Source organism: Primulina eburnea, chromosome 3, assembly GCF_022965805.1.
Source record: "Primulina eburnea isolate SZY01 chromosome 3, ASM2296580v1, whole genome shotgun sequence".
Taxonomy (NCBI): Eukaryota; Viridiplantae; Streptophyta; class Magnoliopsida; order Lamiales; family Gesneriaceae; genus Primulina; species Primulina eburnea.
Genome location: NC_133103.1, coordinates 4597043 through 4621371, shown reverse-complemented (window position 1 = coordinate 4621371; position 24329 = coordinate 4597043). Strand labels below are relative to the sequence as shown.

The 24329-nt window shown below is 34.1% G+C and overlaps 3 protein-coding genes across 7 annotated transcripts; 1 reads left to right on the top strand and 2 right to left on the bottom strand.

The window, feature by feature from the left end:
- The first annotated feature begins 5825 nt into the window (after window positions 1-5825).
- Window positions 5826-9468, top strand: LOC140825569 (uncharacterized). Its single transcript, XM_073187423.1, has 5 exons — window positions 5826-5996; window positions 6199-6426; window positions 6631-6710; window positions 7000-8473; window positions 8648-9468. Exons 2-5 carry the CDS (start codon window positions 6255-6257, stop codon window positions 9268-9270), a joined length of 2349 nt encoding a protein of 782 aa, XP_073043524.1. The 5' UTR covers window positions 5826-5996; window positions 6199-6254; the 3' UTR covers window positions 9271-9468.
- LOC140828665 (kinesin-like protein KIN-10B) lies at window positions 9337-9974 on the bottom strand. Its single transcript, XM_073191594.1, has 3 exons — window positions 9810-9974; window positions 9616-9720; window positions 9337-9483 (listed from the first exon to the last, which is right to left on the bottom strand). Exons 1-3 carry the CDS (start codon window positions 9972-9974, stop codon window positions 9337-9339), a joined length of 417 nt encoding a protein of 138 aa, XP_073047695.1.
- Window positions 9975-11732: 1758 nt separating this feature from the next.
- On the bottom strand, window positions 11733-24251 carry LOC140825568 (E3 ubiquitin-protein ligase PRT6-like). Of its 5 annotated transcripts, none has more exons than XM_073187419.1 (19): window positions 23955-24251; window positions 22668-23726; window positions 20252-21408; window positions 19966-20106; window positions 19057-19300; window positions 18259-18972; window positions 17512-17712; window positions 16701-17386; window positions 16009-16060; window positions 15295-15928; window positions 14165-14373; window positions 13556-14079; window positions 13369-13473; window positions 13165-13231; window positions 12960-13037; window positions 12760-12828; window positions 12221-12327; window positions 11990-12142; window positions 11733-11896 (listed from the first exon to the last, which is right to left on the bottom strand). In XM_073187419.1, the coding sequence occupies exons 1-17, from the start codon at window positions 24021-24023 to the stop codon at window positions 12253-12255; spliced, it is 6084 nt and encodes a 2027-aa protein (XP_073043520.1). In that variant the 5' UTR covers window positions 24024-24251; the 3' UTR covers window positions 11733-11896; window positions 11990-12142; window positions 12221-12252. The 5 variants fall into 5 exon arrangements, with proteins under 5 accessions (XP_073043520.1, XP_073043521.1, XP_073043518.1 ...); XM_073187420.1 differs by having other exon boundaries at window positions 11986-12121; XM_073187417.1 differs by having other exon boundaries at window positions 11990-12121.
- Between the last annotated feature and the right edge of the window lie 78 nt (window positions 24252-24329).

Here is a 24329-nt window from a genome sequence, read left to right as displayed (position 1 = left end):
CGAAGCGTAAAAATTTTCAAACTAATTGTACCAGTCAATTGAATAAATGGGTGAGGAGTTCCTTTTGCCAAAAACCTAAACATCAAAATTGGATTTGGCAAAGTTGCCGTAATTAATATTGGCAGTTCATTGTTTTTTTCCTGTGTCTAAAAAAATAATTTAAAATAAAGTTTAGTAAAGTTAAACAAACTTTTGTAATTTTATTTGGCATTTGGGTTGGGGTTTTAAAATTTTTAATTGGGCTGATAAAACTAATCATATTGGAGATTTGGATTGAGTTTTTGAAAATTTTATTGACTATTACCTTAAAACTGATAAATTATTACCCATGCCATCGATTAAAAAAATTAATTACCTACTAAGTGGGAAATCTGCTTTGCAACTGTCCGAATTTGTCCACACGATCATACGTCCCTACACTCCAATCGTTTCCTTAACATTCCCAATCGTTCTAGCTACATCTTCTGTGTCTCAGAATTCCCTCCACTCAGTGAAGGCTGCGCGCGTACCTTCAGTCCACCTTTGACAAAAAGAAATAAAATTTGATAATGACATCAATGTCGGACAGTCGACCTTCAATCTATACTTCTATACTAATATAAATATATGAATTGAATTGTGAATTTACATAAATATCTCTACTTTCATTTAATATTAATCATTAATATACATTTTCATATTAATCATTAATACATATTTTTTTTTTCATTTTCTATTTCATAAAATTAAAATTAATTAATTAAAATCTATCTATATCTATACTATACTAATATAAATATGTGAATTGAATACATGTTTTCTTTTTCATTTTTTTTTCATAAAATTAAAATTAATTAATTAAAATTTAAAATTAATTAAAGTTAAATTAATCTATATCTATACTAATCTATACTAATATCTATATATGAATGTGAATTGTGATTACATTGACATCAAATTCACACAAAATCACTTCTTTTTTTTTTTCAAATTCACATAAAATCACTTTATTTTTTTATATTACAATTTGTCATATTAATGGTGTTATTTAAGTCATTTTTTATTTTAATTTGAATTTACATAAATATCCCTACTTTCATTTAATATTAATCATTAATATACATTTCCATATTAATCATTAATACATATTTTCTTTTTCATTTTCTATTTCATAAAATTAAAATTAATTAATTAAAATCTATCTATATCTACTATACTAATATAAATATGTGAATTGAATACATGTTTTCTTTTTCATTTTCTATTTCATAAAATTAAAATTAATTAATTAAAATTTAAAATTAATTAAAATTAAATTAATCTATCTATCTATACTAATATCTATATATGAATGTGAATTGTGATTACATTGACATCAAATTCACACGAAATCACTTTATTTTTTTTTTCAAATTCACAGAAAATCATTTTATTTTTTTATATTACAATTTGTCATATTAATGGTGTTATTTAAGTCATTTTTTATTTTAGTTTAATAAGATCATTAATAGTGTATTTAACTCAATCAAACTAACTATTATTTTAATTTACTTTAAATTTATTTTTAAATACTTAAATTTATACATTGCCGTCAAATAATAATAGGAAGACAAAAGAGATGATTCGGATTGAATAAAAATAAAGTATTAATAAATATTAAGGTCATACAAAATTTGTTTCTCTCATTTAGAATAAAAATATTTTCAGACTCCTCATGTGTCAATAGAAATATGCGATTGAGAGAAGTATTTTTCTGTAATAGATTTCAGACACTGTTTTTAAGTTATTTAGTCAATTTTTTTATAAATGCTGCTAAATAAATATTACTAAATAATATGCTCTATTTGATCATTTTTTGTTCTTGCAATGAGAGGAGTTTTTTTACTCTAGCGTTAACATGTTTGATTGTTATATGTCATTTGTATTGATCATGTAATTGTGTTTGGATTGTTTTTGTTATTTGTTTGTTTGCACAAAGAAAAGAGCAAACAAAATCAAATATCCAACAAAAATGGTTATTTTTATAATTTTTTATTATTAAGATATTTTGTTATTTTTTAAACACATAATGCATGTTTTCTGTTTGCTTAGATTACTTAGTTTAAAGTGACTTAGAAAATATTAAAAAATTGAAATATTTCTTCGTTTTTACCTTATATCTCGGAATATCAATTAATAATATTTTTTATTTATTGGGACAAATATATTTCTAAACTTCTGTATATAAATCAATATTTAAATTTTTTACGACATTATTATATTACATAATCAATTTTTTTTACTTAGATTGATAGAAGGCATTTTAATTTGAGTTTTTATGTTCTTGTTTATATTATTTTTGTAATATTATTTATTATGAAAATAATAGGTGAACTACAAAAATTGGTAGGTATAAGAGTCTTCTGGTAAACGACAAATATGGATAAATTATTAAAATATATAATATCCAATAGATTTTTGGCATGAGATTTTGTTCTAATTCAATGATTATGCATGATTCTAAATTTTAATTATATCATAAGTTAACGCATGTTTTGTTGTTGCTACATATATTTTGTCAATAGTCTAATATTTTTCTATGGTTTAAGAAAAATTGTGTGACTTTGTATCATATTTTTACAGCTGCTTTTCTAAATGGTTTTATTATGATTTCAAGACATCATTTTTCATTTGTGTTTTTTAAAGAAGTGGAATGAATATCTATAAAACGATGACATTAATAAGACGTCTTCTCTTTATTTAAAAAAAATAATGGAAAATTTATACAAATTGTAAATAATATGGGTTAATATTTAATTTGAGAGTGATTTATGCTTTTTATTGCTCGTATATACTTCAATTTCTTTGTTATTGTACTAAATAAATTATTTTTGAACTTTGAGTTATCATTTTTTTTCTTATCGAGATTGTTTGTGTTATGATTTTTTTATTCGTTTTGGTTAATATTGTTGGCGGTAATTGATTTTTCTGATATTATATGATGTGTCTTGTTGTTTATATAAAAATAAGTATGAGAGTACACCAATCAAACCACGTATTTTGGGTCTTCTGTTCTATGAAGAGAATAATAAATGGTTTCTGTGAATTATATAATTTATTGGTTTTTCATATATATAGTCTACGAAATGCGTCAAATTTTGAACAAAAAAGTTTCGACAAACATAGTGGATGAAAAAAAAGACATGTTAAATAAAAAAAATATGTTGTGTATTACTATGTTGGGTGCGATAACTGTCCCTGTTTGATAGAGCGGTCGAATCGTGATGCTTGAGCTGCTGTGCAGTTTAACAGATTTGAGTTGCACAATTACTACTAGCTATAGTTTTTGGTAAAGCGACAAATGCTCAGTCTTACAATTTGTATCAGAGCCAAGGTCACGGGTTCGATTCTCATTGATTGCAAGGAGTGCAATTATAGGAGGAAGATTGTTGGATGTAATAATTGTCCCTACTTGGTTGAGCGGTCGAATCGTGGTGCTTGAGCTGTTGCACGGTTTAAAAGATTTGAGTTGCACAATTACTACTAGCTATAACTTTTGATAAAACGGCAAGTGCTCAGTCCTACATGCTATGTTCTAATTTCTGTATGATATAATTTAAGCACATTTTTTTTATAGATATTTGAAATTAGGTCCAACTAAGTAACATGAAACATATACATATATATTAAATCATATTTAAAGCAAAATTTTAAGATCAAGAATGATTCAGATTTAAATTTCAACGAAGCACAATGAAGAAGAAATTGAAGAATTGTATGTGTACATTAAGTGTTATATAATGATTATGTTGCTACTCATGGTTGTGCGACATATAAATGTCAATATTTCTCAATAAAATAGTTTTTCAAAAAGAAAAAATTCTTCATTCAGAAAAAAAAATACATGAAAAACAAATTGTACATAATTTTCATTCTATTTATAATGGTATGAGAACAATTCTAAAGCTTTGTTGACACAATATAATAGATGAATTATGTGCATTTTATTGAGACATCGAGCCAGTTTCACTTTATTTCCTCCAATATTATTTCAATATATTTCGAGGTGATACGAGATTGTTTTTGTCTCTTTTTTTAGTCAAAGTGTCTAACCAGCTAATTCATAACATATATGATGTAGCATAGAAAACTCCTTGTCAAGTAAATTCACTTAGCCAAATATTGAAAGTCAAATAAAATTCTACAATATTTCATCAAATTAATTTTGACTATCGTAAAATGCTCATGAAATCTAAATGGTTATATTATTAGATGAGATATTGAATAAAACAAATACTTTGACATATATTAGAATGATATCTCATATGCATATCTTAATTACATTATTCGTATCTATTCTCAAGATTTTTAAAATACAATAAATAATTTTGTATGTCATTCTACAAGATAAAATATTATAAAACAAAATATAAACTCGCTATAAGAATATTTGTTTTGTTTCAATGAATAATATAATATTATGTTCTAAACGCAACAAATGAGATTGAAACTATATCATCATCATGACATGATGCACGCAATCATTATTGCAAAGCTTCCAAAAAATGACGATCAAAGATGATTTTTTTGAATTGTGTCAAATTAAATGAGGAAACAATTCTAAGATATAGTCATTTGAAGAGATTTCAAGTAATTTTTCTCACAGTGATGGAGAAATAGTTGTTGAAAATTTATTAATCTTATAGCTATAGACGATCAGATATTTGCTGAGCATACCAAAATAGTTATATGCATATTATAACAAACTACGACAAAGACAGGGGCAGATCCACTGTAGGGCCGGAGGGGACCACAGCACCCTTGAATTTTTTTAATTTTTTTTTACTATGTAAGATATATTTTATTATTTAGTATATATATTATTTGACCCATCAAAATTTTAAATATCTATGATTAGTCTAATGGTTAAAAACTTTCGAGGTTTACACATAAGGTCCATGTTTAATTCTTTTCATACGCTGTTTTTTGACATTGTTCTGCAAATTTTTTTTGAAAACCTAAATAACGGGCTTTTACAAAGTCCCAACTTAAAACCTTTATAGTTGGTTAATACAAACACAATCAAGAAAGCCATTTGAAATAATAACCTTTTGCAAAACCTCTGCTATATTGTCGACTGACGAGTGACATATTGTGGGACGCGAGTTCGGAGACACATCAGAAGGAAAGACAAGGATTCTTGGAATTTTTTCTTCGTTCAGGAATTGAGGTAGACCGGCCCCCCAAACATATCATTCTGGATCCGCCCCTGGACAAAGAGTTGTTGAGTTGTCAAAATCAACCAAGAAGCATATTGGAAAGTGTGTCAAGTGGATAAGATAATTTCTCTGATTCATATACCGTCTATGGTCATGATTTTTTATTTTTTATGGCTTAGTTTGTTTCATTTGATAAATGTTATTAACCATGTTTTAATTCATTTAAATATTATCAAAATTTCGTACATATATTTTCAGCAGTTTAGATTTTTACGTGCAACGCACGTGCATTTTTCTAGTGCAAGTAAAATTACGAATAAAATTTAAATATTTTTGTATTTTTTTAAAAAGGGTTATCTCTAATTATTTGGTTGAATTCAATCTACTTTAGGACATTAGGGAAGCGTGTATATAATTATTTACATTTATTTTTGAACATTTTGACACATCTGGCACCGAGACCAATTGTGTTCTTCGTAAATAATTCATTTATTATGGCAAATTTCCTATTCCAAAAGCCTGAAAAAACAAAACAAAGTCAAATGGCAATAATCTCATGGAAATATGAGAAGGGTGAGAGGGAAACGGTTGGCCGTTAAATTGCGAGTCTGGCGCCAAATCTAGAAAACTACGACTACCACCAATTATTTACCGTGCAAAACATATAAAATAAATTAATAAAAATAAATAGTTGCTTCTCAATTGCTCTTGGATCAAAATATGGATACGTAGTAATCACCTCTTGCATTATATGAGAGAAGGGTTGCTCCTTAAAAGTTCTTGGACCATGCATGCGCTTTCATAAACTCTCGATTTCGGGTTGGTGAATTTTCGTCCCTTTTCCACTTTGATTTTCTTGCAACATTTCGTCATCTCTGTCAGATGAAAGAAAGCATAAGTTGCAATATTTTTGCTGTGTTTATTACGACAAAGATCTGAACATCGTACTGTTCTAAGGTTCGATTGTGATTTTGACATAAAATTCGAAAAAAATTCGTTTATTGACATTTCAATTATCCAGGCTTTGGATTTTCAAGAACTCTGTACTGTTGAGTTTGGTTCTTTGTATTGATAACAATGTCCCAACAACCTGGAAAGAATTTACAAAACCAGGACTCCATAATATCACTGGAGGATCATAAGCCAGGATGTATGAAGGGAATATTCCATCATTTTAATAATCACAAATGGCATCATGTAAAGAAAAGGCTCCCTCACAAGAGGCACGGGACCGGAAAAAATGCTGCTGGTAGGTCGATTTTGCACCTCCCACGTCTTTCTTTTGGTATCCATGACGTTCCAAGAGTACGTGTTTTGTGAAATGTTGCGCAAAGCTTGGATATATATCTAGTTTGATGATCCTTTTTTGTGATTTGGTTTTGCAAAATGAATGAATTATCGATATTTGAGGTTTGTTTGTTTCTTGGTTATGATTTTTTGTGTCTATTTGAAGTGATTGGAGATCCAGAGAGTAGCAGATCTGCAGCTGATGGTGATGAAATACAAGAAAAGATCGAAGCTGCAAATTCTGCTGTATGTATAAGTTCTTTCTTAGTCTTTCGATCTTTGTGACTAGCAGCAAAACTAAGATTTAGATGCCGTGAGATGAAACTTATTTTGGGACAAAAAAATTACATTTTTAGGAAAATTATTGGTGGGTATTATTTTTCCTTTAATTTGAGGTTTGGAAGGAAGGGGAGAGTGCTACGGGTCACCTCTTGGTTGGGGGTCTGTCCTGTGATACTTTTGGAGTAAAGATATGTGGTCTTTGATGAACTCGTTTATTAACATTATGAAACAAACTTTTTTTCGATATGATTAGGCTGAAACAAAAGCCATAGACCGTGGCCCAGGTCACAAAAGCTCCATGAAATCTAGAATAAAAGCCTTGATTGCTGAAGAGATGTCGAAAAGGAAGGGCAGACATCGACGAAGTTCCTCTTACCCCGTAAGGACTCAGCTCGAAAGAACAACCTCCATCCATCGTCTTCAGCTATCGAATCTAAGGCCTTTGCCATCTGACAACTCTAAGCAAATGGAGGCCAACAAACGTACTAATTTTACTTCACGTCAAGAATCAAAACTATTTCTTGATGCTCTAGATTTACTCGACTTGAGAAAAGAGGTGTTCTTGAAAATCTTGCAAGATCCAAGTTGTTCATTAGCTCAGCAGTTGCACAATAAACGTGCCTCCAATTCCAAGTTCGGTTTAACCAAGTCCTTGTCGTTCCCCGCGAATGGTTCATCAGATAGAAGAGCTCTTAAAAGGGACCGTTCTTTCACTAAACAAGAAAATGCATCTTGTCTGAAAGAGGAAGACGAACTTCTTGACTGTATACAAGTGACAGAAGACTTGTGTAAGAATTTGGTTACATCAAAAGGTATGATCACAGAAAATGGTGTTCCACATCAGTTCTCAATGGAGCTCGATCTTTCTGATAATGCTTCTCCAACTTCATCTGGCCTAACGAAAAAACGGCATGATAGTAGCAAAGTTTCGCTCAAACGTTTCAAAAATCTAAGGGAGAAAATAAAGCATGTAATCCTGGACAGGAAAAAGGAGAAACATCGGATCATTATGGATGCCACCCTTCATAAAATCCCTTATGGTCTTCGAGTTTCTAAGGACCAGAACGATAGCTCTAACATGCATCAAAGTGTAAAGGCCAAAAAGTCCGGCAAAGGCCGCTCCAGGAGTGGTTGTCAGAGTGATCAATTGGGTCTCATTTCTGGTATGATCCCTTCCGAACATTTCAAAAGAACATCATCGTTCAACGAGTCATTAGTTAGATATAATCGCTTACTGGAGATCAGTTGCAACAGAGAAGCAAAAGAACATGTTTCTGAAAGCTTAAGGCTCAGACCAACGAATTCAGTCTCACCAGTTCCAAGCAGGCCTGCTACTTTAGGAAGGATTCTTTCACTCCCTGATCTCAGATTTTACTCTTCCTTTCAAATTGAAGATTCTCCCAGCACCAGTCCTTTGAATACTTCAAGTATGGAAAGTAACAAGATTCGCGAACGGAGACCATCAAGTATAGGTTCGGATGATAAATTTCAGATATTTACTGTTTCGGAAAGTGGGAGTCAAGAAAACTTCTCAAGTGTCTCAGAGACTTTTGAGGATGCATTTGATTCCAAGACAGGGGAAAGCTCGTCTTACAATGATTTCAATCTTGAACCTGTTCTGAATTCTGCTGCACAGCCAGTAAGGCAAAGTTTGGTTGCTGATTATGACTTCAATTATCAGGAAGACAAGATTGACCCCATAGCCAATGTGATATCTATATCAGAAGGTAACATCTGTCTTTTGGTCTCCCTCAGAATTGATAAATATATCAAATAACGCTGAGAAGTTTTCACATCCCAATATCGAGCATGAATTTTGTGTTTTTTCATGTAGAACTTCATGCATTTTCATTACACTTGTCACATTTAACATGAGACTGAACTGATCTTGAACACGACAGATTCGGAATTGACACAAAATTGCCTCTTTCAAATTGAAGAAGACACGGTCGAAACCAACATTACTCTTGGAAATCAAGCCAAACTACCACACAAAGAGTCTTTACTTGATGCCAAGATTGTGACGGAATTCAACTACGTTAAACAAGTGTTAGAACTATCTGGCTTCAGTGGAAACCAAATTCTAGGAAAATTGCATTCTGAGGAGAATCCTATGGATCCATTGGTATTCGATGAAGTTGAGGGGAAAACAACAAATGAAGGTGTAACCTTTGATCACCTTCTTTTGTTTGATTTAATCAATGAGGTTCTGTTACATATCTACGAGAAATCATTTTGCTACTGGTCGAATCCCTTGACCTTCCAGTCTCGTATGCATACAACGCCATTCGGTCACCATGTTCTCGATGAGGTTTGGACAGAGATAAGTTGTTTCTTGAACTGGAAACTTGAATTTGAGCAAACTATTGATGATGTCGTGAGCATGGATTTCGCTAAAGACGACGGTTGGATGAATCTTCAATTCGACGCGGAGTGTGTTGGGATTGAAGTTGAGGATTTGATATTCGATGATCTTCTTGAAGAGATAATGGACTTTAGTCAAGGTCAGGTTTTCCCCCCATAATTTGCAGGTATATCTTGTCCTGTGTACGTAGAAGAGTTCCACCAAGAGAATCCTGTAATATGCGTGTCAATTTGCTTTCCCTATAGGTATCCTTGGCTTCTTGTTGTTTTGTGCATATATCACATTCGAAAGTGCGAACAAAGATTGGTTTATTTTTGCACTTTCTTGAAGCCGAATCCCTTCATTGGAAGTCTTTCTGTTATCATTCATTTCCTACAGATACAAATATAAAATGTAGAAGATTTATACCTAAGGTCCACGTGCTGCTAATACACAAGAACTCAGATTTAATGAAGAATCGAAAAAACAACCTGCTAAATCAATAAGATTAAGCTTCCCAGTTACAGGGTTTGCCACATTTTCGTTTGAAGGAGTGGAGATGGTGAGCACAAGGACTGCATGGCTTCTGCTAGATACGTCGTTGAGACCTGTATGTGCGACCTTCCTTCTCTGAAGAGCAGCAGAGAAAATCTCATTGAATTGGGACATAACACTTACTATCCTTTGAGATGAAGCTTTGCATCCTTATCAATCAATACCATTATCTTCTTTTCCTTAGGTTTTAACAGATCATAACAATTGTCTAGATAAATCTCATAGAAAGATACAACAACTGTACTTCCAGTAGACTTGCACATGGACAGTATTAAAGACATGGCATGGAACATTAGACCAGGACGCTCATCACTCCCCTGTGTAGTCATTTGTCAAGATTTCAACATAAGATGAAGAAACAACAATTGCAATTAAATTAAACTTAATTATGGATTGGTGCCAATTGCTTTAAATATAGCTCAACTTCATTGAGAATGGAAGATTCAGACTTGCCATATAGGGCAATTAAGCACATTACATGCAAAGCAGTGATGAAAGTATGAATCTATGAAAATCCAAAAATAAACGTAAGGAACTTTTCAAAATAATAGTTATTATATTTGTTTAAGTTGTCAAATTTCTTTAATATTGTCACTTTTTCGATTTTGGTCATTTAAGTTGTCAAATTTCAATTTTTAATCCGCTGTATTTGTTTTTTGATAATTTTAATTTTTTTTCCGACGTGATGCTGATGTGACTCTAACGTTTACAATTTCTTGTAAAAAAAAGACTAAAATTCAAAAACCTAGAAGATACAACAAAACTAAAATTTAAATTTGAAAGCATAAAAAATAAAAATCGCAAAGCGACAATATTATATGATTTTTTGTTCTCTTTTTATAATCACAAAAATACTCATTATATTTAACGGAATACATTTTAAATATATAAATACATTATCGAATCATGAAATCACATGACAAAACATTATCCTGGTTTATACTTATATAAATAAGATTACCATTAAGAATTAGTTTATAATTTACTTATTCATTTCAGCATGAATCAATCGTAGATTTTTTGTTATAAATGTCAGATCTTGACAAATGACACGTTAATTATCTGAAATAAGTTTTTTAAATATAAATTTTTTACTAGGATTCTAGAATTGTTTTTCCAAAAATATATTTAAGAAAGTGAATGAATTAGAATTAATGATTGCGAGAGATACAAAAATACGGTGGATAATATATATATATATATATATATATATATATATATATATAATATATATATATATATATATATATATATATATATATATATATATATAATATATTCTAATTTTATTTTTTTAAATATTTTCTGGAAATGAAACTTAAAAAAAAAATCTATTCTAATATTTATTTTCTAAAAATATTTTCTGGAAATGAAACCAACCTTACACTACTACAAAACTCATAATTGAATGTTAAATCTTGTGCTCGTTGGCAAATGAAAATATGAAATACAACTCGTTGGATAAGCGAGTAACTGACCCATCACCCATGGGTGTCCGAATGTGGGACACTTCCCAAACGGACTTTCAAGTTTTTTTTTATAGAGAATTTCTTTTTTAATCTATATCTAATTTAATTAAAATATCTACCTGTGAGACTGGAGCTCAAAATCAAATGGATTTTGAGTCTCCCTCTTACTGCTAAACCAAAAGATCTTTAACGACTTTCAAGTACTTGAATACTATTTCTCGGATGAAAATGAGAAAATCTACAACCCCGATGACCTGATCCATGTAGTACTATTATTTTCCCTGAAATGTTATTTTCTTAATCCCGAACTTGAGCACCTTGCTCAAAACTACCACGCTCAAACAGAACACATGCTTATGTACACCAACTAGCACACGAACTTGAGCACGTGTATGTCCCGGGTTGGGTTGCCCGTGTATCACGAGGTGGAGTACAAATCAATGGCTAACGAGCATTCATCAGATTTTTTTTAAACGGGATTACACGTGTGTTCAGCCGATAGAGACATGCAAACACAAAAACTAGACGATCCACTTGGTCATACAATCTACTACTGGGAAACACCAACAAAATTAGACCGAATTTTAAATTTACTATACACCTCCATTATACGGAAAAAAGGATAAAATTAATTAATATATAATAATTACAAAAATGTTGGGGATTTTACACCACATTGAGTTTCCCGAACTGTACAAAAGGCAGAAGACAGATTACAGCAATAGAACCACCGCCCCCCTTTTAGAAGTTTTCAACTCAACGAATGCAAAACCTAAATTTACCTGGAAAAAAAAGACAATTCACTTCACATGAGGACGCGGGTATGAACAAACAAAGTAAAGATATTCTATCCAACAATCTAAAACCACACCTACCTCAAGCTGATATGTACAAAACCCAAACACTGCTATACGGCCCCTCAGATCCTCTGTTTGATTATGAATCTGGAGGAGGTATGGAGGATTGCATTTCTTTGGAATTAACGAAATAATATAAATCTATACAGCCTTCAAAAAATCATTCAGAAACTAATAAAAATTATTGTGAAGAACAAGTTAAACACCAGAACATGATGACCATGATTCATGCGTAAACCCAAAACTCACCAAAAGAATTAATTCAATTGCACATCCATGAGCTAAAACACAAAAAAAGAACCAGTTGTCGTTTGCTGAAGCACCTTTGAACTCCGATCAAGCCCATGAGAAGCCACCTAGAGAGCAGAATCAAAAGATAAGGCAGATAAAAACAGAAGCATTGACACAAAGAATATTATAATTATTATTTTCTCAACACAAAAAAGTGCTTCAAAGTTAAGGCTGTTGTTTCTCAAAGTCAGTAGATATTTGTTCATGATATTGTCAGAGGAAAGCTGAAAATCACTGGCACAACACCATGTAATCCTATACAAAACCACCATATAGCATATCATTCCAAATGGGATTATAATAGCGAAAGAAATTTCCTTCAATCATGGCTACTGATATTTGTTCATGACATTGTCAGAGGAAAGCGAATCTGCTTAAACAAACCAGTAAAGGCATAAAAAACTGCTTCTAAAAACAAGAGCTAAAGTTAAGGTGCTACACTGTCAAAACATGAATCAAACTATAAAAATGAGGGTAAAGAAAGCATTGCCATTTACCATATGAGTCAAAGCAGCATATCGTTCTTCATTCAAAAACAATGGCTTCCCTCTATGCATTTCAACATCCTGGAAAAATAAAAAGAAAAGGCTGTTGAACTTAGCAATATGGCAAAGTCAGCTTTCATCTTGGGAAGCTAAAGAATCAGGTGAAAAATTAATTATTCAAGCACCATAAGTGTTTAGAAAAACCAATTTACCTCTTCACCAAATGCATCTAAGTAGGGAGATGGCCAAGGTGCCTGCCGAGCAGATCTCTGAAGCAAGATTGTAGTTCTCTGTGACGATATAAGTTTATTAGTATCCGGACGACATAAAATTCCATGCCAGATATGAAGATAACATGTTGAGGTTTTCATATGCTGACAAGGAAGTATCATAAATCTAGTCAAATATTCAACGTACTCTAATCAAGAGGAATACACCAATACCAGCACCACAGGTCATGGCATGAGTCTGACAACCAGTTTCCCTTGAGAATAAAGGAACAGAGTCAAAAATTTACTAAGAGCTCAATGCAAGATACTAGCATGGCGCGCACACTCATAATATATGTTTTATGAGCACGAATGAGCATTAATCACATCTAAAATAAGATAGTGTTATAACCTGCAGCATGTTTTCCAGCTAGGTGAGCACAATTTACCACACAGCAAGCACAAAGCAGGCTCTTCCTTTAAAGCTCCACAGTCGGGACAACGCTTTTTGATATACCTGATGTTTGACAGTCTCCCACATCATTAATAAATTCATGCAAAAATAAGTAAAACTATGGTGCATTAACAAACAAACCCACCTCTGCAACAAATCCTGGTAAAGATGAGGCAAAAGCATTAGCCTAAATGGGACTGGAGGAGTACATCTCACTAAACATTGGGATTTATGAGATCTTAACGCTTCAGAAAAATGGCACAGCCATCTCGAAGCTGTGAGTCGCAATTTTTTATCAGCAATAATGACACCAAGTGCGGGAATGCAGAACAGCTTCTCAAGCTTTTCAACCTCAGGAAGCTCTTCCGCAGGGTTATTAGCACATTCTGCAAATTCAGATGCATCCCACGTTTGAATCCCATCGTTGAATGGGATTGAATTCGAACAATTTATTAGTTTCCAAAGTAATGCACATCTCCGCAAATAAGGAAAGGTTAGGCTACGGATTGAATCATAAATGCCATAGGTAGCATCAACATAATAGGAATCAAAACACTGCACAATTTCTCCGTATTCCCCCACAGCTTTGTCGATGTCAGTGATCAAACAATCATGGCATCCCAACCCACTTATAATGCCTTGTTTTTTTCGGTAGTACGTAAGTATAGCCTGTTTCACAAGATTAAACAAACGGTCAGGAAAATGTAGCAAGTTTATGTCTTTTACAGGTCAATCAAGAGACATTCTTTTTCACCTGAGTCACGGAAACAACATAAAAAGCATGAACAAGAGACATATAGGATTCCTTGCAAGATAAAATTGGCCACGGAAGACAGAAGAGCGTCCACATTAATGATGAAAAGGCATCACAGGCAAGGACGGGCTCAGAAAGGCGTCTCCATAACTGGGTGTCTGGATACCGAACTTCTGCTTCAGCATTGTCTAATATATAAAGCATACTACCTGAAAACCATAATATAATACACAACTTCAAATTTAGTAACAAAAAATACAATGTCTAGAAAGAGAGAAACAAAATTGTGTTGGTCAACATAACTTCTACTATTCTTTATGCTCAACAAACTACTCATTGTTCATTCATTTGAATTCACAAGCAGGTCATCATATTGAAGTGGGTGAGGTGAAAGATGTGTCATGCTAATGGCCAGAAAATGCAACACATTTGTGGGAAACTGATTATGTGTTTAGAAGAGATAAAAAGTTCAGAAAGCTGTAAGTTAGCGATAATGGCAATTTATTGGGGCCTTGGAAAGAAGAGAACAGACAGATCTTTTGAAGGAGTAGAAGAAGATGCATCTCAACTGGGGAAGAATATCACATAATGGATTCCACTTTAGGAATGACTGGATAATAAATACCTCAAAACAAACCCGTTTAGTTCATATAATTGAATCGCAACCTTTATTAGCCTTAATAAAAAAAAATGTGTAACTTGTTTGTATCAGGACATATTCTGTGATGGAGATTTCAACCCACTGATGGACTGAAATGATGTGTCATCCTCTGATTGCATAAATTTTTTTTCCAATAAAGGACAAAAAAAACTGTATTCTTCATTCAAATTTTTGAAGCAGTGACACTTTCACACTAAATCACGAGAACAAATAAACAGTTGAATTTTGAAAAGAATTAAATGGCAATGAAACATTCACATAAAGTAACCAAAATTTGAAAAGAAGTAAATGGCAACAAAATACATATAAATCACATTTCCATTTGATGTCCCACAATAATAAAACATTAATAAAATCAACTGATTTCCTTAAAAACATCTTGAGATGTCATTTCATAAGATTTCCGATTTCAGATACCAGTCCCGAGAAACATCATTTGGGGAAAGTAAACCAGCACTACGAACCATACCTCCTTGTTGGCAAAGGTGACTGGAATACTCGTTTGGAGAATCGCCATAACATAAAGACTTGGCACAAAGCTGAATGCCTCTTAATCTTAAAAGGACAGTCAGAGAATTTGATGTTCGAATGCTTTGAGTAGCATCCATGAGCAAGGATAATATAAAACCGCTAGAAGAGTTAAGTTCCCGATACAATGTGCCAAGGCTGTAATTTGAACTCAATGAACTCTTTCTTGACCGAGCAGCAATTTCAGTTGATATGAGGGAGTACCTTAGTGTATCCCACAGAATCAATGAGTTGCTTACCCTGCCAGTTTCTAAAATCTTGTCCTGGCCTGGATAATACACTCCACACAACAGACGAAGGATAGGTTCAAGATTCGATATTACACTCACACCTCGATATGGAAAAGCTGCTAGATTCTCGTTACTTCCAGCAACATTTGCGGCAGATTGTACTAATGACAATGCATCTTGAAGACGTAGGGAACCAACCATCTCTGACGAGGTTGAAGGGTAACCAACATCCATAAAATATCTAGTCGAAACAACTGAAGGCTGAGGAATCTTTCTCAGATCTCCAGGCAATGCTGGGAGGACAGCGTTTGCAAGTACTCTACACACTGGACAGAGAAACTCGCCCTAACAAATGATGTGACCACTGTCAAAACAATTTTACAATTCTTACACCCAAAGGTTCAAGATAGATAAAGAGGTTTTACCTGATCTGGATCCACAATGTGCCCTCCTTCAAAGTCAACCCTTCTGATATATCTGCATTCATAACAAAGCAAGCAAACCAATCCTTTTAATTCATTTCCATGTTTAAAAACAACAATAAAGTTTTATGGTGATAATATTAACATTGAGCCTTCTAATCTGGAGGCCAATGTAAACACAAGCACTGTTGCTGTACATGACAAGTCGGCAGCAAAACTCGTGTCTTCAGGTATGAATAAGATATTCAAATCTGTGGAAGAGAAAGCATAGAAAAATGCAAATCCTAGAGGCTCAACCGTCAAACTCAACACTATGGACCTACTTAAAACGAATCAAATGTCGACCTAGCTCTGACAAGTGGAGAAGAGTCTATACCCTTCTCCACAAAAATATAGGATACATTAAGAACATCCAACTACATAGAATTAATCAAGAAACCATGATCTAATTGCGGGAAAAATGACGAAGAAGCAATTTCAAACAAGATAAACCAAAGAAGTCCCCATGCTTATGCTCTTTCAGACGGTTTTGTGTTTCAGCCAGGTCTTTCACAGTTCACTAGGCATGAAGCTCAGATATTTCAAATGGTAGGTGGTCTAGAATGCTCCAGCAAGTCCAGATGATGATGATGTGTGTGTATGTGATTTTTCTCTTGGAGGGTGCGGTAGTGGTGGTGGAAATGAGAAAGATATACCTTTCCCTGAGTGATGATAAATAGCGCTCAAGACATCCTTGATGCACTGCATGCCCGCAGGAAGAAACATAAATCCCATCACTGCCAGCAGGACCAAATTTATCGTGTTCTAAATGCCATGTATTGGCTTCTGACTGCAACCGATCACTCCGAGAGTGAGTAATCTTTGAAGCTGAGGAGCCATCTGTTGGTTCTTTAGATAGCGCAGCAATGTATTTACCCAACAAAAGAGATTCAGCACAGCCCCTTCTTTCCATGTCACTTTCAGAGGCTAAAAAAATTCCATCTTTATTTGGGGAATCTGAATTTTTTGAACCGGATGGAGATCCCTTGATCAACAGATACATGTGTTCTTCAAATGTCTCAAGAGAGGATGGTGTCCCCTCCACCTTGTCTGTTGACATGCAAGGGAGCTGGACATTCTTAAGGGAAGGGAATCTAGCCTTAACAAATTGCAAAAAACAATCAACTTCTGCTGGTTGTCCCAAGGAAGCAAGATCGTTTAAAGCACTCTGAACTACATCAATCAACTGCGATGATGAAACCACATTGGAGCCATCTGAGATATTGACCGGCAATATACGATTATAAGTAGTGGGGATGCTAGAACCATGCTCTTTGCCAGACTGGGTAACTTGTTCCCAAGAAGGAGGCCCTTTGTCGACAAAACTCAGAAGCCGGGATTTCTATACATAAAAAGTAGGAGGAATCATGATGATGTACAATATATGTTAAATGAAGAGCTATAGTATTTAAATTGATTGGAACACAATCTCACGTCAATGAAAAATGAGAAGAGGTAAATTCTTACCTGAAGAAGAACTAAGAATGATACAGGACTTCTTGATTTGGGATCATGGCAGAGAGAGCAACTGACTTGAACAGAATCTTGTATTTGATTATTAGTTTCAGAATCACACACTTCTCCCTCAGATTTGACATCATCCATCTCATCATCTGCACTGGTATTAAAGCTCTCCAAAAACTTGGACTGTTGATCTCTCATCCTTTCCTGTGTATCAGAATTCGAATATGATAATTAAACGTGAACGACTAGATAATATCACAACACAAACTAGCCAAAAATCAAAGTAACAGAGCTCAAAATACATCAAATTTTATCTAATGCTGCCTGACAAAGAAATAAGGCCATGTCACCCTACCAAGGAACTTGAGTCTTAACTGCCTGCCAGTCATCAACTAAACAAAATCATCAATACACAAAAGAAGATATTATGGGCAACTATAACTATTTAAGAAGGGATTTGAAACTAATTTGCCTTGTCAAAATTCGTAGAAGCAAGCAAAATCTGTTATCACAATAAATGTTCAACGCATCTGCATAGTGACTTAAATAAAATGGAAAAATGGACAAACATAAACCTTCTACTTTATAAAAGCTTAGTTTTGTAAAATATAGATAGTGAAACTCCCCAACATATTTCAATCACAGGTTCTTTCGTCCCTTGCAAAAGATATTGATATGAAAAGAAATGGCAGGCAAGCAGGGATTCAGATGTAGTTCAGAATTTTCTAGGTACACAAAAAATGATCTTACCAAAATAGCAGCTTGTCTTTCTCGAGATTTTGCTTTGAGCTTTTCACTTTCAGAAGTGGACTCTGCCTCTTTGAAACTATTATTTACCACAGAATTAAGAAAATGATTGGCACTTTCAGGCGCAAGTTTTTGCAATTTGGTCATGCATCCAGGTTCAAGCTCTGCAAACTTATTGAGTAGACTTGATACCAAAGATGAGATACTAAATTTTACAGCTTCCATAAAGTTCTCTGCATTTTCTTTCTCATGCATTCTCCTCAACGAGACAAGGAGTGACAAAATACTCTGATCACCATTGTTGCTTGTGGATACTTCTTCAGTGGCAAATGCCAAAAATGGGATAACATCATCTTCAGAACATAAAGGATCGCCAGATACCTTATGAACCCTACATACATCCAGGACCAATGCCAACAAATGTAATCCCGTTAAAAGAACAGCATCTGAAGCACGTGATGCCACAAGTTTCTCAGAGTGAACAGCATAAAACAGAACTGCTCGAACAATTTCAGCAAGTGTTCTGCAGGTGGCGATTTTAGCTAAACCCCTGAGAGGATAGTAAATCTTTGTCCATTTAGGAAGTTGATTTGCCAATGCGGAAACATTACAGAACCGTGAGTATCTTTCCTCAGCAGCCTGTAGATCCCTATAATTCCAACGAGGATGGTATAAATCCAGCTCCTTCCAGTATGGCGAAAGAAGTCTATACATGCCCTAATTACAGAAAATAAGAGTGACCATCAATGACTGATCGACTCAAAATTAACATTGACTTGGCAGTTGGCATGTAGCTCAAACCTGAGTCATGCCAGATGGATGTGAATATTCAGCAACAGTATCTAATATTTCTTGAATTTTATCAATTTTGGCAAGATCTCGAGGAAGAGATTTAACAAGCTGACTCCGAGTGGCGTCTCCAATAGAAAGCTTATATACCAACTCTTTTTGCAAACATTCAGCAGTTGTTAGCCCACAAAATCTCCTTTCTTTCACTATTTGTATTAGCAGAGTAAGCATTTCTGTTACTAGAGTTGGTTCGTACCTGAAAAACAAAATCATGCAAAAAAAGAATCAATTGATTGGATGTAAAAATTACTTTTTTAAAAGAAAAAAAATTACTCTTCTTCGGCCTAAAGAAAGGATGCAGAATTGTCAACACGACCATCCATGAACAGGTCACAGATCTGATTCTAGGTTATGTTTTAGGAAAGTATCTCATTAATATTTAAATAGATAACATAAAGAACTGCAGCAACAATGGTTATCCTATTCAGGCAGCAGATAAAAACCTTGGAACACATTTATATTTTAATCAATGTGGTGCCAAAGTCACCATTTCTTCGTTTCGCAATCATGTGCCTCGTAAAATAATATTGTCATGGCTGTGCTCATTCTCACATCAATTAGAGCTTCTTTAAAAACTGCTTAAGAATTTAAATAATACTGAAATAACCTAAAAATTAATCCATTTTGCAAAATGGAACAGCTATGGAAATATAGGAAAAAGCATTTAATAACCACAAAAATGCCATGTTAATTAATACTTCAAAGATAAGGTCTAGTCATCGAAAATATGGTTCACGTGTCCTCAATCGACAGCATGCAGAAGGCGGAGATTGGTAGCGTAGCACAGGGAAAATTATAAACGACCACTCCATTTAGTGCAAAAGTTGCCCAGAAGGGAAAGTCTAATAAGAAATTATATACTCGCTTGGCTGCTCAAGGTTCAGAGATAGGTAGTCTGTCAACCCAAAACGTTCAAGAATTCTCTTGACAAAAAGATCAGCTGGAGCTAATGCAGCACAGCACTGGAGCAAGAAGAGATCAAGTTCCTGACCCTGTTCAGACCTGAACAAAGCCAAAAGTGAAGAAATTATCAAGGACAAAATCAAAATTAATAGTAATAAAGAAAAAATGTCTAGGGGATACGCCAAAAGGAATCTGCATAAATCTTAGACGGACAAATTCTTAATTGAATTCAGAAGGCACATACCATCGAACTAAGCGATACCACTCGCTATATAATATAGGAGTATCACCATTCCTGTGCCACATCCCAGCATGTACCTCAGCACAGAAAACCCTTATTCGCAAAGGATGCTCCATCACAAAAGCAGAAAACCCACAAGGGTGGCAGCCTTCTAAAATCTGGCCAAGAAAGTCACTTGATCTGGCAAGAGATTGGTCAGCAGAGCCAGCATTGAGAAAAGATGATGAGATAGATTCACCGTAACATATTTTGAGTGCAGTTCGTAAGACCATTGAAAGCAGCCGATGTATTGGAATATTTATTGAGATTTCTTGTGAACTAACATCAAATGTGATATCAGGCCAGTCTGACAAACTTAGGACTCGTAGCCTCTCCAGTTCACTGATGCTTTCTCCTTCTAGCTTATTATCATCAAAACCAGCTTCTTGACCTGTGGAAGCACCGCATTCCGACCCTATACCAATGTTACTTTGTCTATCATGAGCTTCACTTGAAGTAGAAAGCTGGCTATGGGATATACTGGATGATTTAAACATATATCTGCCTCTTCTAAACTTAAAGAGCGTTCTTTTCAGAGTAAAAAATTTTTTACCAGAGCAATTATTCATTTTCAGGGAAGAGGCACCAAGGGTTCCAACTGTATCATCCAATCCCAACCAATTTTCCATGGATCTCAAACACTCGTGCAATAACCACAAAGCAGACGATGGTACAGGGAAACGAACCACGGTCTTAGAATCATCTGACGAGCTCTTCCCTGTAATACTACTGATGTAACTTTCCTGCGACAGCCTTCCCACCTTTGCAAGTCTTGGGCTGTCTTGGTCTTCACACACTAGTTCACATGCTTTCTCCTCCCTAGTATCCAAATTGCTACTCACTAAAAAAGCCCCAACCACTAAAAGAGAGAGAATGTTGGATATGGAGTGACATAATACAAAAGGCAAATGAACATTCTCATTTTCTTCTTCTATGTGATTGCCCATTTCTCGCTTTTGAGCATCCATACCTTGCACGGAAGCCAATAATCTCATCCACGTCTTAACTAAATCTCGCCGGCTGTTGCATAAATATTTGGGTACAACAGCATGGCTCATCACAAACCTGATATCTTCAACCACATGAAGAGAAGTTTCATACAAGGGCGCCCATTTAGAAACCTGAAATGCAGCTGAAATGAACATTTTCCCGTAGGGTTCAAATAATAGAGAGAATGCCATTAAAAATACTGGATAAGAACCACAACCAAACAAATTACTACAACTTCAAAACCAAATCCTAAACAACAGCATAATATTCAAGTGATTAGAACATCAACATTCTCAAACTCTAGGAGAGACAATAGCATCGGAGAACCCCATAGACCGTAATACACATCTGAAGGTAGGAATACTAGAATTAGAGTTGTTAGTAGTTTGCAAAAAGAGCAGCCAACAAATATAGCCAAACAAAAAGCGGAAAGTAAATTTTGATTCAGAAATCATTTAAAACACACCTAAGCAATGTGTCTGTAAATATCCAATGGCAGTCACCATAGATTAGGGCTGGTTAACATCAATGAGACCAAAATCATCGAAGAAAAAAAACATGAATATATCTATTACTATATTATCAAGGAAGAGCACCATATAGTAGCCACCTTAGTCTCCTGGTGTGCATTTAATTTTTATGTGTTCTTACTAAAGTAACCCCTATGTAGATAACCACCATCAATATTTGAACCTTTTTCCACTATTTCTTTCTACGAATTATTAATATACCAAATTAGTTTTCAATATTTAAAATTTCCAAAAAAATTAGTTGTTAAATTTATTTATATTGTATTGTTATGAGAAAAAACTTAACAAAAATGAAGATACAAGAAATTGGTTGGGCACGTGCATTGCGCGTTTTAAAAAATATTTAATTGATCAAAAATATTTTGTCCACCAATTTAATTAGGTAGACGGTATTCTCAATCGAAGCAATTTTTTCTTTTATGTGGATTAATATATTCATGAAATAAAATGTAAATTAATTCAAAATAAAGTTTTTTTTTGTAATAAAGAAGTGGACATATCGACCAATCAAAGATAGTTACTATAATATACTAGCCACTAATGCACACGCGTTGCATGTGCATGAAATTTATTTATATAAAATAATATACAAATCAAAAAATTTATCCATATACAATTAATTTAATTTTAAAAAATGAAGATATCGTGGGAATTAAAATAGCAAAAAAATTAGTGTTGTATTATGCCCAACAGGACTAGAAAACTTAACTTTTCAACTTCCGAAAAAAATTTCACAGCTAGCAGTTGACAAATCACCACCCCATGAAGAAAAGGCAGTTAATGTAAACATTACAGGAGAATGAGATTAAATGTGCAGTAAGCACAAGCATAAATGAATGTTAAAAAAATAATTACACTACCTGAAGCCTTCCATCATCTCTGGCACAAGCAACGAATATATTTTCTAAGCATTGCAACAGCATGTCCATCAGATTCATTTCCTCTACTAGCCGCGGTGTCAGAGTCGGCACAGTTAGAATTTGGACAGAAAATGTAGACAGCAACGGATATTTTTTGAATACAGTATCACTTGACTCTTTTATGGCTTCATCTATAATCATAGGATAATATCTTACAAATACTTTTGCAAATTCATATTTAAATACAGGTTCACCCAGCAATTTCAAAAGTAACTCATGGAGCTTTCCAACAACAGTATCATGCATGAAACTCTCAGCCCTCAATAGAGCGTCCAAAAGACCAACCGAAGAGTACACTCTCCCTGAAATAAAACTTAGCAAACTTTCACTGTGTTTGCAAAAATTCAATAGCATCTCCACCACTACAGAGGTAAACTCATCTGCAATCTTTTGAAGCTCAGCAGCATGGTCAGAGGCTCTAGGACTCTCCTCAGAGATCCTTTTCCCACATTGTAGCTTGTTTTTCCAATAACCAAGCAATAAGTCCATAACAGGTCCCATAGACTTCGCAAAGTTCTCAGGAAGGGGTTGTATCTGTTCTGCACCTCTGTGCTTGGAGCAAAATCCTTCCCGTTTCCATGCAGTAACATCTCCACAATCACAGCACCCTCCACCTGTATATATGACAGAGTAATCGTGATCCTTATGGTTTCCATTCTCAAAACAAGGAACGCAAATTGCACATGTTGGATCATGCTCGCACGTCCGACAGCGGTATGCGATATCATTGTTTCCCCAGACAGCCCCACAAACGCCGCGTTCATTTTCACTCAATTTAGTCAGGTGTTCTAAGGCCACATTAGGTTCACCTTCAAACATCAGCCACTGCAACCAACTCAAGCTCTCACGGAACACATTTTCACCCTCCTCCAACTCATCAGTTGGCAAAATTGCAGATACCAACTGTGGTACCTGAAATCCATTATTCTTCGCATAAGCCACCAAACCATGCTGTCCATGATTCAAGTTTTCATCCGGGACTCCCAGCCGTGAGAGCCTCTGGAACACATAAAAAAACAAAATTTATATCTTCTATACAACACGGTTAACAATTCTAAAATCCAGTCGTATTTCAGAACGTAACTTACTCTCGATAGTAAAAAAAAAAATACAACACCGTAATCCATCCATAATTCTCCTGACATTGAACACCTTTCTACTACTTTATAAATTTAATTACAATTCACACTATTTAGCTTAAATTTTAGCAGTTTGATTCGAGCGTACCTGAAGGATGAGACCGTAATTAGATGGAGGAATTGATTCCGCCGTAGATTCAACCTCCATCCGAAACATATCACGAATCCAATCGATGCAAGAACACTTATCAATTTCACAGCTTTCGCTCCCCAGGGCTGAAGCTCACTGTCAACCAAACTCACCGACGAATATATATCATCTATACATTCATATACATGGTGATCGTAACATTCATTAAATGGAGTAAATTGGGAGAAAATTATCAAAAACCCTAGCAAGACTAGAATAACTCTAGATTATCGAATTATACGTTCAGAAATGTCTCTTGATATACTAAATAATAATAATAATAATTATTATTATTATTAAAAAGTCGTCGCTGTATTTCTGAACTTTAGGCCC